This window comes from Haemaphysalis longicornis, unplaced genomic scaffold (assembly GCF_048455015.1).
Source record: "Haemaphysalis longicornis isolate Haplotype H1 unplaced genomic scaffold, Haemaphysalis longicornis Haplotype H1 scaffold_6, whole genome shotgun sequence".
In the NCBI taxonomy this organism is placed as follows: domain Eukaryota; kingdom Metazoa; phylum Arthropoda; class Arachnida; order Ixodida; family Ixodidae; genus Haemaphysalis; species Haemaphysalis longicornis.
The window spans coordinates 96,237,701-96,251,077 of record NW_027526407.1 but is presented as its reverse complement, the minus strand read 5'-3'; the positions used below and the strand labels follow the sequence as shown (position 1 = coordinate 96,251,077).

The following is a 13,377-nucleotide window of genomic DNA, read 5'->3' as shown; positions in this document are numbered from 1 at the left end:
AGGTTTAGGTCTATTATATTTATGCAGGTTCAAAGTTTTCGGTTAATGTTTTGGCATGTTTCTACTTGCAGGTGAAGTTATCCAGGGTGGCAACTCTAGTGTTCTGGGTGTTCCCCTTGTTTAGCCTCAGCGCTTCGGAAGTCGCACATCTACAGCGGTGCTGCCGAAACCAGTTCTATAGTCAAAGCCATCCTAACCTTGCTCAAATCAATTAATTAGTATGGTTAAGAGAACAGAAACCACGGAAAAGCTTTTTCGTCACTGACTGAACAGTCTCGTGTTCTCGGCGCACGGACCTTTCTGGGCACGTCCGCTTTCGTTCATAAGAGTTACGATATGCTGCTGTTTTGTGCATAGACTGAACGGTAAAAAAACTGCTTGAAACATGTCAATGAGAAACCAATGTCTCAAAAAAAACATTCGGAACAGTTCAAAGCTATTCGACGTGGGTTACACACATTTTATAAAGCCATATTAGAAAAGGCAATAATTTTTGGGCACCAGTATTGTTTGAAATATTTAAGAATAATTACCAATAACATTTTCTATTTATTATTTTTGAAGATTTGTTCAGGGGAATTTATTTTAACTTTGTTTTGCTGTGTAGAATGTAGGATTCATGATTAAACGTCGCCCATAGTTTGTTGGACGGCCGTGGTGTCTATAACTCCACCGAAAAATATTTCATTTGCTCTACGTGCTTTTAGAGCAAGGTTGCTATTCATCGAAAACGATTCTCGAATAAATCAGAACAACGTTGGCAGCGACAAAAAAGTTTCTTTTATTAGAAAAAGCACTAAAATACTGTTACGGGATAGCAGAACAGATGAGATGAGCCATGTTTAAGAAGGATTCGTGGTCTATTTACAATATTTCAAAGGTTCCTTTCCTTTCCACATTTCCAGGAGACTTCAAATGCAGCTTCTCACGAAAAACAGGCGGAATGTTGGTGCTAGTTTTTTGTTTTTTACAGCATTCCTGGTAATAAAGTGGAAGAGGTAATTTATTCATTCCCTTTTCCCGCAGTCTATACAGATGCTGTACACTTTTATTTCCTCTATTCAGTTAAATGGAAAATTCAACTGAAGGGACATTCACAAGCACAAAGTAAACACAACGAAATCACAAAGAAGGTTCATTGTTATAAAGGCTGGAATTTTGGGTCAAATTATTGTCTGCAATGCGTATTTTTTGTACAGCAAGAATAAAGCAGCTATGTATTTTAATTAAAACACTGCAAGTTTCACTGATGTATGGGTGTTTCTCCCCAAATACGCCATTTTTAATGTTTCATTGTTCCTTTATAATGTTGGCAAGTACGCTCAGCGCTTCCAAATATACTGGTTTGACAATATTGTGCCTGTAGAAACTTCTCTTTACGGGATTTCGTTAAGCTTTAGGTGGGTGGCAGAATGTAGGGCTAGAGAGACAGACAAACAGACAGACAGACAGACAGACAGACAGACAGACAGACAGACAGACAGACAGACAGACAGACAGACAGACAGACAGACAGACAGACAGACAGAGAGACAGACAGACAGACAGACAAACCAAAATTTTCAGATTTAAGTAGCGCGCGGAAGTCTGCCCTCTTTAAAACACCGTAACAACACCATGGGACACGCGAAATACATCCTATCTCTACGTCGTCTTCTTTCTGGTGACCACCGTCATTTTGCGCTGCCTATCATAGCCTGAAGAACGACATTCAATAATCATAATTACTTTATTCTCTATACTATGACATGAAGCAGGGAATGAAAAATAAGCTGCGTGAACAGCTTTACTTGCCATTGCCCGCCCCAGGAATAAAATACAACACGACACGTCCAAGTTTCATGCAGCGTACAGCGAAAACATGCAACATCACTAATCATGAAGAACCCTCTGCTTGAGCATGAGCGTAAGAAATAATAGAAAGTTTAGATAGCCATGAAAGTTGCTGCGATAAAAAAAAAGCGAGTATAAAAGTGACAACGCGCCTGCTTGCTTCACCGCAAAAGTTGTCGAAACACGACAGCCTTCTCCCCTGCCACGGAAACTCCTCTCCTCACTACTGTCCTCCTCTCACGATATTCTCCTTCTCTATCAGACTTCCCTTGCTGCGGAAATTGGAAGTTCAAGTCAATTCTCCTGCATTCGCACTGCTGTTCAGCCATCACGTGAGACGTTTTGTTAGGATCGGGCTTGTAGCTCGAGCCCTTTTGGTATTTTTTGGTTAAAATAATGTTATTAACTCGTTTTTCGCTGAAGCAAAATTACGCCCCCGTCTTTAGTTTAAAAAAAGCAATGTTGCACTGTTACTTGCTTGTTTATGTTTTGCCTGAAGATAACCGGATGGGTTCTTTATGCCGAACTAGGTTGTCAAATATAGCGTATAGTACTTCAGTTAATAGTTACGAAATGTTTTGCGTATATAACCACCTCAATCAAGAATTGCTGTACCATTTGTCCGTGCAGTTGAATCGAAGGACATTCGGAAAGGACGGCTGCATAAAAAGAGACCAAAGTATGTCCGACCAACGAATTCAGACAACAAAGCGCTGAGACGTCAGTTAAAGGTAACGCCTCCAGGCATCACAGTGCTGTGTGCGGAAATACACAAGGTCTGTGACGTTGCCGCCGCAGAGGTAGGCAGAAATGGGGCACTCGGCGCTGTATTTGGGCCACAGCTGGTTCCCTGGCAACTCGGGAACCCTGCGTTCGAAGACGGCGGGACAAGTTTTTGAATCAAAGCTACGTAAGACTAGATTCTTCATAACACCAATATTTCATTCCCTACAAAATCACGTGCGCGACAAATTCTGGATGAAACCAATGCGTTTAATTTCCCTATTGTGAGTACGCTGCTAAGACATGAGGAAAAGAGAGAAAGAAGTGAATGAAAATACTATGTCCCGCAAAATTTGCGGTTGAAGGAAAGTTATCCTTCTAAATGCTCTAGTGGAGTACTGCGCCAAGCTCACTTGCGGATCTTATTCTCCTCTGTAGTAGTTTTACTTCATTGAAATTACACCAGGTAATAGTTAGGGCTTGTTCTGTCGCCTTTCATGTGTCCACCTTTTTTAGCGCTTGAACCGTCTCACCAATAAAAGTTTGGGTCTGCTATACCTGTGGCTAAACATTTATTCCGCGTATTCTATTTGATTATTAACTTCGAGTCGCCAGTCTGGGACTTGCGGAGCATATTTAATCAGAAAAGAAAATGCCCAAATTTTTTGTATAAATGAGAGTGCGTCGGTATAAGCACTGGAGAATGAAAAAAAAAACTTTCTCATACCCAGCTTTCTCGCTCAAAATTACAACCTCTCGGGAACCTAGAAAAACCACTTTAGGAAACTGATATTTGGCAGAAAGCTAGATGTCAACGTGTAGATTAAAACGCTAAAAGAACATTTCAGGTTTCTGAATATTTTGTTGTGTAATTCGCTGTCAAATCTAACTCCCCATGCATTTCTATGAGACAGGTCCCATGGCCCAGGAACCCAGTCGCGGAAAGTGCACGACTTGAAACTGTGCACAAAGCAAGTATTCACCCCAAATATTAGCTGTGCAAAAGAACTTTTCATTTCGCTAAACAAATGCAGAGTAATCACTGTTGAAAGGACTGCCATGAGCGGGAAAGCTGCACATGTTTGGAACGTCCGTGCGGGTAGGATAGGCAGGCCACATACTAGTTCTTAGTTCTTTTTTTTTGGAAAATGTGATTAGGTTAAGATAACGCCCTAAAAATGATTTGGAAACCCAGAACTGCGGTTATGCGTTCCAGCTCTTTTGCCTCATCAGTAATGGGCAGCACGACTTCCCTGTTCTAGGCTAAGCTTGCGGACAAGCACTCCAAGCTGAACTTTTTATTCAGATACATGTGCCTTGTGTCCGGTTGCGTTTTAGTGGCCATCCCAAGACGCGGGGACTCGTTTCGGGCCTTTTACAGGTTCATCTTATCTTTCAGTATTTTTTTTTTGTTTTTAGCATTTGAATGACAGTGGACAGTAGAGCCGGTAAGGCTACAAAAGCTTCAGCATCGTTCCCCATGAAGGGATTGTGTTTCAAAACTGACACCTTCGTCGATGCTTACCCCGTCGTTGCGAACGTGGCCAGTATGCGAAGCAGCATGCTTGACACGGAAGCGTCTTCGGCGTCGAACGTTTCTTGGTCGACCAGAGGAGCGCCGAAAAGGTACATCAGGTCGAAAGAGTGCGGTGTCCGCATCCAAGACGGAAGCGGCTGGTCCCGTTGACCGAACAAGTTGACAGTTGGCCGGTGGCCGAACACGTAGGAGTATATGGACTGGCCCCTTTTCGAGTGTCGCTCGGCAGCGAAGTGCATGGGACACACGAAGACCGAGTCCGAAATGTAATCGACGTACTGGCGCCTGAGCGAGGGACCATCTCTTGCGTGGGTGGTGTACTCCGATAACATGCCCTGGGGTCCGTTCTCCAGCCAGGGAGAAAAAGCGGTGTGCAGAGAGCGCTGTAGCGCACGTCCACCGAGGTGTCCCAAATTGTCCGACATCAACTCTTTCCTCAGTGGAAGCATAAGTGCAATGGCTCCCTCATCTTCTGTGACGCCAACGAGGAGGTCCACGGGGTCGAAGAGCCCGTTCACGGCGGCCACTTTCGGCTCCATGGGAAGAAACCGGTCCCCGAAGGTGGGCAGAAAGCGCAATTCCCTCGCGGAAAGCGTCTCGCTCGTAGCGAGCAGGATATCTTCGGCACTCTTGCTTCTGAGGCACTCAATCACTTCTTTAGGGTGGGAAATCAAGGTTTTGTTGTCAGAGCCACAGCCTAACGCTGAGGCTAACGCGACTCCTTTAATGATGCTCTCGGGAACGGAGTCCAAGTAGAGACGGGTGAGCAAGTTTCCACTCATCATGACGGCTCTCTTGAAGAGACCCCTGCTTGATGGTGAGAGGACGTGAGCGTGGACGCTCATACCCCCAGCACTCTCGCCGAAGATCGTTACCCTAGAACGGTCGCCACCAAACTGATGAATGTTTTCTTGTACCCACACAAGGGCGAGGTTTTGGTCAAGGAGACCCATGTTGCCGGGCGATTGCGGGGAGTAAGCATTTAGGAAACCCAAGGCACCGAGCCTGTAGTTGACCGAGACGACCACGAGTCCCGTGTTGGCCGCCATGACGGCCCCGGTGTAGAGGTCGTAGCTTGCGGAACCATACTTGAAGCCGCCCCCATAGATCCACACGAGCACTGGAGTTTCTTCTTCGCGGGAAACGGGAGTCCACACATTGAGGTGGAGGCAGTCTTCCGTGAATTCAATGACGTCTTTCAAAGCCCCGGTAATAAGTTCCTGCGCGTGAACAAAGAAAAAAACAGGATTGAAAGCACATGCGTTACATTAGGTGTAGACAGAAAGGAACCCGCAATGCCCATAATTTTTTGAAAAAAATGTAATCACTACCTCAATTTAGTGGAACGAAAAGACGTATGTAACTTCATACGCACGTAGCGAAACCCTCGTCATTGGGGGAAACACCTGCTACATGTGCCAGTGACGAGCCCTCAAAGGCGAAGAATCACGATCTAACTTCGTGTGTTTATTTAAACAGCTTCGTAAGGCGAGAGTCTAAGTCCTCTGTTTCATGGAACAGTGGAGGCACAAAGGAATTGGCGCAGCTTGCACAATGTGTGCAAGGTGTGCAAGCGGGCGCCCCTCTCCCTTCTTTGGAGACCCGGTTGTTGCACCTCACACATAGATTTCCTCACTTGCCGCTGAAAGTTCTCGGTTTACTGATTGTGTGGTTTAACGCGCCGACGCAGCGCAGATGATGAGGCGCGCCGTCGTGGAGGGCTACGGATTATTTTGACCATCTGGGGATATTTAACGTGCGCCCAAATCTCGTACAGACTGGGGTTTTTGCTTTTCGCCTCCACCACAAAAGCGGCCGCCGCGGCCGGGTATCGAACCCGCAACCCCGTCCTCAGCAGCGCAATGCCTTAGCCACTGAGCCACCGCGGCGGGTCACTGAAAGTTCTCCATGTCTGACAGGCGCGGACCGTTTTGTACGCAGGCTCTCCCGAAGTGAACCGCGTTAGCACGCGCTGGAACTGGTGATAACCGGCTTCGCGAACTCGGCGTCTGTAGCGCGAGCTGTTCTGTGCTCCCACTTAAGAGAGAACGCCCGTCAAATGGCGAAAGAACAGGACGCGAAAGATAAAGGCGCTTACGCTGGGCAGGGTGTTCTCGAAGGTCGAGCGGTGCCGGCGCGCGTTGACTTCATAGCTAGGCAAGGCTTAGCTTCGCCTACGCGGCTCCGCAAAGATTAACCGCCCCTCGCACTGGAGCAGTTTTTTAAAGACGATAATCTTTTAATGACGATAGTCTTTCTTGGGCTACTTAAACCCAGAAATTTTGGTCTGTCTGTCTGTCTGTGACTCGACTCAGCCACCCGGCCAGAGTAAAATAATGCCAGCGCAATAGTCTTATATAGTCAAAGCCAAATCTACCCGTCCAAGTCCGGTGTAATGTTCATACTTGTCAACATTGTTGAAGAAGAACAAGACATTACGCAAATATAAGACAACAAATTAATACAAAAGTGATATTTGCAGTGTTCCTTTATAAAAAATCATACATGCTTGACTTTTGCGAAATTAAATACTTCATCAACTGCAGAAAGAAAATTCACTCTGCCGTCGCCTGCTGTCGCCCGCGCCACTATAGCTTCTGGCGCCATTTTAAGAAATCAACCTGCAACAGTTTCGAAAGGTTCCGCTAGATAGCTTCCACGTACTGATTGCCACTCACGGGGAGTAGGGAAACGCGGTTCTATAAACGTTGAAGTAGGGCGGCTCGATTCACTCGCGTCTTCGCCGTACGGCAGCGCTGGCATCGAGACACCCGGTTTGGAGCAGTGGAACGCGGGAACTTTAAAATGATTTAAGCAAACCTTTGGCGCCATTACCTTGGGAGGAGTGCGACGCAAGAGGAACAACATAAGAGGGGAGCGGGAAAGCGAAAGGAGGCATTTACTTTGCAAATGTTGATAAATACTACCGCATTTTGACGACATTTGACACGAAAGAAGCAGATACGTGGCCAATTTTTTGTTGTTATTTCAACGCAGAAATTTTAATGTGTCTGTATGTCTGTCTGTCTGTCTGTCTGTCTGTATGTCTGTCTGTCTTTCTCTCAATTCAGCTACCCGTCCGAAGTGAAACAAAATCTGGGTAACAGTCTTATATAGCCACAGCAAAATCTAAACGTCTACAATCCGGTGTCATTTTCCATACTTGTCAACGCTGTTGAACAAGAAATAGACATTACCGTATAAACCGGAATATAGCTCGAGTTTTTTTCCAAAAAAATCCGCACAAAAGTCACCCGTCGTCTTATATAGCGGTCATTGGCAGAATGTAATTCGTTGTCTGGCAACAATGTGCAAGCGCAGTCCGTCGCCATCGCCATTCGTGTCGGACTGCTCTCTCGCACTATCAGGCCTTTATTTGATTTCGCTTTTCTCTAGTTTTTCGTATTTTACTCGTTTATTGTGCGCGCGTACGTACATTTCTGTACGTATCTGTTCCGAGATGAGTGGCGGCAGTCGACGCCATTTTACCGCGGTGTTTAAGCTGATGGCGATTGAGTCACCGAGCAGAGTGGGAATATGGCGGCGCAACGCCAGTTAGGCGTTTCGGAGAAAAGTGTGCGGTACTGGCGGAGCCAGAAAGCTAAGCTGTGCGCATGCAACCCCCGAAACCGATCGTTCCGTGGACGCCAAGCGCTGCAACCCGAGTTGGAGAACAAAGTGGCGGACTTCGTCCGGGAACTTCGCTCACGATCGCTCCGGAGGCCATGCGCGGACCGGCTCCGCGAACTGTACAATGAGTGGATAGCCGGCGACAACAAAAAGACCTATACGGGCCGGTTGCGACCGTGTCAAGCTGGGTGTCCTTCTCTGGGCAGTCGCTGTTCGACGACATGGTTACACGAGCGTTCAGGAAGTGCTCCATCAGCAACACGCCTGATGGCATGGAAGATGACAGTGCGAAGCAGTCATCCTTGGACGACTCTGAGAGCTCGGACGAGTGACTTCGGCAGGCATAGTGAGTGGCAGTGGCGGACGGGCGTCGAAAATAAATATAGACATTGTGAGTGCGCTTCTGTGCCGAATTATTTTTTTTGTCAACTTTTCCCACCTCAAGGCAGGGGGTCGACCTATATAACGGGTCGACCTATAATCCGGTTTATACGGTACTCAAATACAAGGCAGAAAATCAATACATCAGTGATATTTACAATGTTAATTTGTAAGAAAATTCATGGATGCTTCATTTTTCCGAACAGAAATACTATATCCACTCCAGCAAAAAAATTCACTCCGCCGCCTGCTGCCGCCCGCGCCACTATAGCTTCTGGTGGCACTTTAAGAAATGAATCCGGAGCAGTTACAAAAGCCTCCACTAGATAGGTTCCATGCTCTACTCGGAAAGCATGCGGAGTAGGGCAACGTGATTTTATAAATGTTGAAGTAGGGCGCCTCGACTCACGCGCATTCCGCCGTACGGCAGCGCTGGCAGCGGGGCAGCCTGCCAAGAGCAGTGGATCGCTGTAAATTTAAACTTAAGGAAACCTTTTGTGTGTTTACCTTGGGAGGAGGGCGACGGAAGAGGAACATCATGAGAGGTGAGCGGTAAAGCGAAAAGAGGCATTCACTTGGCGAACGTGGACGAAAGACTATCGTCTTTTGTGGACATTTGCAACGAAAGGAGCAGATGCACGGCCAGTTTTTCTGTGAATTTTTTAGCGAGCAATAAAGGACCAATCTCAAGCTTAAACAGCTTTGCTGTTAATAGCGTGAAAACATTGGGTAGCCCAAAAATCGGAGCCCGAGTGGGAGAGCACGTGCGGGCAACAAAAAGGCAAAGCCAGAGAAGGCTTTGGAGAAAGGGTGTCGACCCATAAGACGTTCTCGACGCCCCTTGTATAAGTCCACACGTAAGTCCAGTGTTTCATTCCACATCTCTCGCGGTGAAGACGTCCAAGCGATAGTCGTGGGGGAGAAGTCTGAGGAAGTACGCCCCGCCGCAAGAGGACAGGTTAGCTCGCAATGCCTCACGTCGGAACCGCCGTCGGGGGGAAGCGGCTTTGATGAACCTGCTGTCGACATAAGCATGAAATTTAAAAATAAAGTTAAACACCAGACCAACTTGAGGTTCAACTGAGCTTTCGCCTCCTTCACATTTTTAGAAAGTTCTAAACATCTCCGGAATTTTCGCTTTTGTTCTACGAAAAACGGTCACTTGTGCGTTTGAACTTTATACACTGTAGAAATGTAGCTTCCTCATGGTGGAGTTTAAGAAAACCAGGGAAATTTAAAATGTAGACACAAGGCAACGTAAAAACAAAACACGATGGACTAGTCCAGCGTATGTGTTGTTTTTTCTTTGCGTCATGTCTACGTCAAAATTTCCGCTGGCTTTCCCAAACTGAAAATAACTGTAATTGCGCCCATTATTTCTACTTAATCTCCATATAAAGAAGGGTGTCACAAAATCGCAATAGACGTCATGCTCTCCGCGTGAGAAAGATCATAAATTTAACAGAAAACGGAGATGCTGGCCGAGTCGTCGCGCTGGCTTGCTACGCCAGAGGATAGAAGAAAAAGAAAAAAAATTATAAACAAGAAAAAGATGTCGGGTGATAGGCACAGATTTCTCAGTCAGATACAAAAAGTTTTCCGCAAAACTCTGCCCAGTTCCGTGCTTTGAAGAAAGAGCAGGAGAGCTTTGGTTGCTAGGGCAACCTGACTGGAACCCGACCAAGGCCGTAATTCAGCCCTCAGCTCAAGACTACACACAGATAATGTAAATTTCTGCCTGTGCACTGTGTAAATTGAACACATGCATATCACATGATGGATGCTTCTAATGCGCCATATTTGCAGCAAAATGGGAAGATGCCTGCTCGATTTTGTAGATAATGTCCTTTGTAGGCCAAATTCAAGGGCAGCCTATGCAAAATGGCTTCTTCGCGCTTGCTAATCCTTGGTGGCATCCTCAAGGGCACTTGGGATCATTAAGGTGAAGATGTGCGTATTCTTGCCTTGCGCCAGATTAGACAGACATCTACGCTTTTCATGTCCCTAATGACGTGAATATTGCCGAATCCTTTCTTGTGAATGGCATCGGTAGCGCTTGTATGAAGACGATGTTGGCAGATGAGCCTGCTGTTAGCTGCGCCCATGCCAGATGGTGGTTGAAGGTAACACCGAAGAACCTGTGATAGTTGACCTAAGCTATTGGCACACCTGCGGCCGTTATCTGGTAGTTGGTGACGCCCCGATTTGTGAACACAATTGGGGAGCACTTGGTCGATGATATATCAAGGCCACGTGTAGCAAGAAATTATAACACGAAAGTGTTGTATGCCCGTGTACCTCAAGATCTTACTGACGTCCTATCCTTCACGAAAATGACGTCGCCAGAAAAAGGGCCATTAACGCAGCGGCACCCGGATTCGAGCCCATGAACTCTCTCGCCGTAACAGGCGGTACGAGACGCTCTTTTGTATTGCGATATTCTGCCACATGGCATCAAAGGAATAGAAAGATAAAAAAACGGAAGTGACGGGATGCAAGCAGCTTCATGCACTATAGAATGCTATATAGACCAGTCTCAGCCATCTCTTTCAACTGGCTATGAACTGGGACGTTAACAGCTCTCCGAACGCGCTTTATACCCTACCCTATGGCTCATTCAGATGGTGCTGCTGTTTGGGAGAGGCGGAGCGAAGTAACACATCATCACGCTAATGAGCGCGGACAGTTGGCGGCTCGTTGCCACCACCTTTGTGTACTTGTAACGAGCGTGAATTGAGGCACCCTTTACTGCTGACAGCTTTGGGTGTGATGGCTCCTTGTATGAAAACTTGCATCAGGCTCCGCTGAAAGGCAATGATTCTGACGGGCGAAATGTCGCGTTCGTGACTGCCTTGGTGCGATGGGTGACACCCCAGCGGGAAGCGGAACGCGTTCACGAGTTCGCGGTCGAAACCATGAACTGTGCCCCTCGCGTTCCACAAGCTGAGCTCATCGCAACGCAACCGTGTACCATACACGCCGCGGAGCCAAAAATGGTTGCACCTTGATGAAGCGACCCGCCAGCAGGACGTGGCTTGCCGAGAACACCCAAAAAGGCAGCCATCGACCCGCAAATTATGCTCCTTTTGCTGCATATTTCGCTGAGAATTTCACTTTCGTGTTTTACCCAATGCTATGGCAGAGGAATACAGTAAATGTCTTTCAATTGAGCTTAGTACACGCCGCAGCTTCGACCGGAGAACACGCCTGTTGTGTCCCAAGCGGCATAAGCAGATATCATCTGCGTGCACGGAGATTTTAACTGAGGTCGGCCGACATCTCTCAACGCCAATCAGCAAGACAGCAAAAGGTGTCGGGCTCAATACTCTACCCTCATGGATAGCACGGGGCATGTTAGGGGGGATGTCTCCCCATCTGCTACTACATAAATAAATGCTGCGATCAGAAAAGTAATCAGATATTCAGTCGTACATGCTACATGCGTCTCGCGATGCCTGCAGACCTAATTGCTGCCCGGAAATCGTCATGAATAACCGTTTTGGTGTCAAAAATGACTGAAATGGTATTGTACCATCGGATCTTTCCGCGTACTTCAAAAGTGTTCCAAGTAGGACGTTCTCAATGCTGCTCCGGCCATTGCGGAAGCCAGACCTCTGCCGTATAGATCTGAGCTGCGGTCACCGCGGTTTATGTGGAAGTTAAAAGCGAGAGTGCTGTTACGTCGAATTTGGGCGCAGGATAAAGTTCCTCAAGCGTTCGAAATTAATTTAGAACCCTCCACTACGGCGCACGTAATAGCGATATCATTTCGACGCGTAAAACCCCACAAATCAATGAATTTCGTGTTATGCCACTGCCTTAAAGGAAACAGGGAAACTATGGCCGAATTATTTTTGCCACTTGTAGGCAAATGATGGCATCCGGAGCAACTTTTTCGCTTACGATTACGCGCAAGACTGCTGACAACGAACGAGGGGCTGGTGGTGCTAGGCAAACTGTAAATAATTTAGGGGGAGTGAACAGAATCTCGGAAATGTGTTGCCCCATTAGTGGGAATAAAAAGTGATAAGAGTGATGCTTATAATGACGCCGCCGATAACAATTTACATGCGAAGCAGGACGCTTTTGCCCTGCCTAAGAAAGAGCCATACTCAAATTGCATGCTATTAATACCAGGACATAAATTACAAAGACAGACGTCCACAATTATCAGCAGCAAAACCCAAAAGCTGGCATTGTTAGCCCACGTTGGATGGTTGGTTGTTTTGTTGGTCTGGAAAGATGTGGCGGCAGTTTCTCTGACCTAGCGCAACCTAAAGAGTCAGTGTTCTGGTCACCGTCCGCAGTTATGTCTCCCGAAGGAAGCCAAAAACCAAGTGAGACACCCCCCGGCACAGCTACCAAGGCTGGTGTCAGCATTTCCAGTTTTTGGAACTTATTCGCTTGTACCTAACCTCCTCTGCAGATGGATGGAACATACTGGTACTTATTCAAAAATGAAAGGAGTTCAGTCAAACGCATAAGACTTCAAGGTAGCCAAGCTGTATGCAATCTCCATGACCATCACGAAGGTTTAAGCCCACGATTGTAGTCAGTTTGCTACTTCGTTGCCGCTTTACTACATCATTGAGGCTATAAGTGAAGGCTCCATTTATTTTTGTGGAAGTGATAATCATTGGACATCACCTTTGAGGTGCGTGCTCTATTACGTGTCTTGTTCCGTGCAAGTGTTGCAACGACTACAGCGACCGCTGGAGATTTTATTTGGCCAATCCTGGCCCGTCTCCCCAAGTGGGTATGCTTGGCTTGACAAAAGTGCACAGGGGACGCTGGGCACTCGTCACGAGGCACGCACAAATGATTGCTTGGGCTTGATTTTGTTAACTGCAGGGCGCTTGCCGTGAGGCCTCCGCTCACATGCGGGTGCTCGGCTATTTCTTGGTATTTTTAAACGCGGACACGAAAAATTACGATTTGTTAAACAGCTTCGCTGTTAAAAACAAGGCGTCTGTATTGGTTCTTGTAATGCTCCTGTTGTAACTGAGCTGTTTTTCGCGCATCCTAGCCGTCTGGTGGCTGCCGAGCGGTCTTATTGTAGGGTTGCAAGAACCTTCAGGTTCGTGAACGACTACCTTGTTGTGCTGCAATGCGCAAGTGAGGTTCTTGCATCACGTCGACCACACTCTGACTACATTCCGAAAATTTTTGGCTCCACTGGTGTACACCCACAAGGTCCCTGAGCACTATATGAGAGCAGGGGCGGAATTCTCGAGTTTTGTCCCTTTTGCGTTGCTTTAAAAATTGTCCCTTTT

The 13,377-nt window shown here is 46.9% G+C and overlaps 1 protein-coding gene across 1 annotated transcript in view; it reads right to left on the bottom strand.

Moving 5' to 3' along the window:
- Positions 1-767: 767 nt before the first annotated feature.
- Positions 768-13,377, bottom strand: part of LOC144141064 (acetylcholinesterase-like) — a 34,545-nt gene continuing 21,935 nt past the window's right edge. Inside the window, exons 3-4 of the mRNA XM_077672573.1 lie at positions 4,082-5,313; positions 768-2,700 (exon numbers count right to left, since the gene is read on the bottom strand). Of these exons, the coding sequence (XP_077528699.1) occupies positions 2,559-2,700; positions 4,082-5,313 (1,374 nt within the window). The 3' untranslated portion in view covers positions 768-2,558. The remainder of the gene's footprint in view (positions 2,701-4,081; positions 5,314-13,377) is intronic.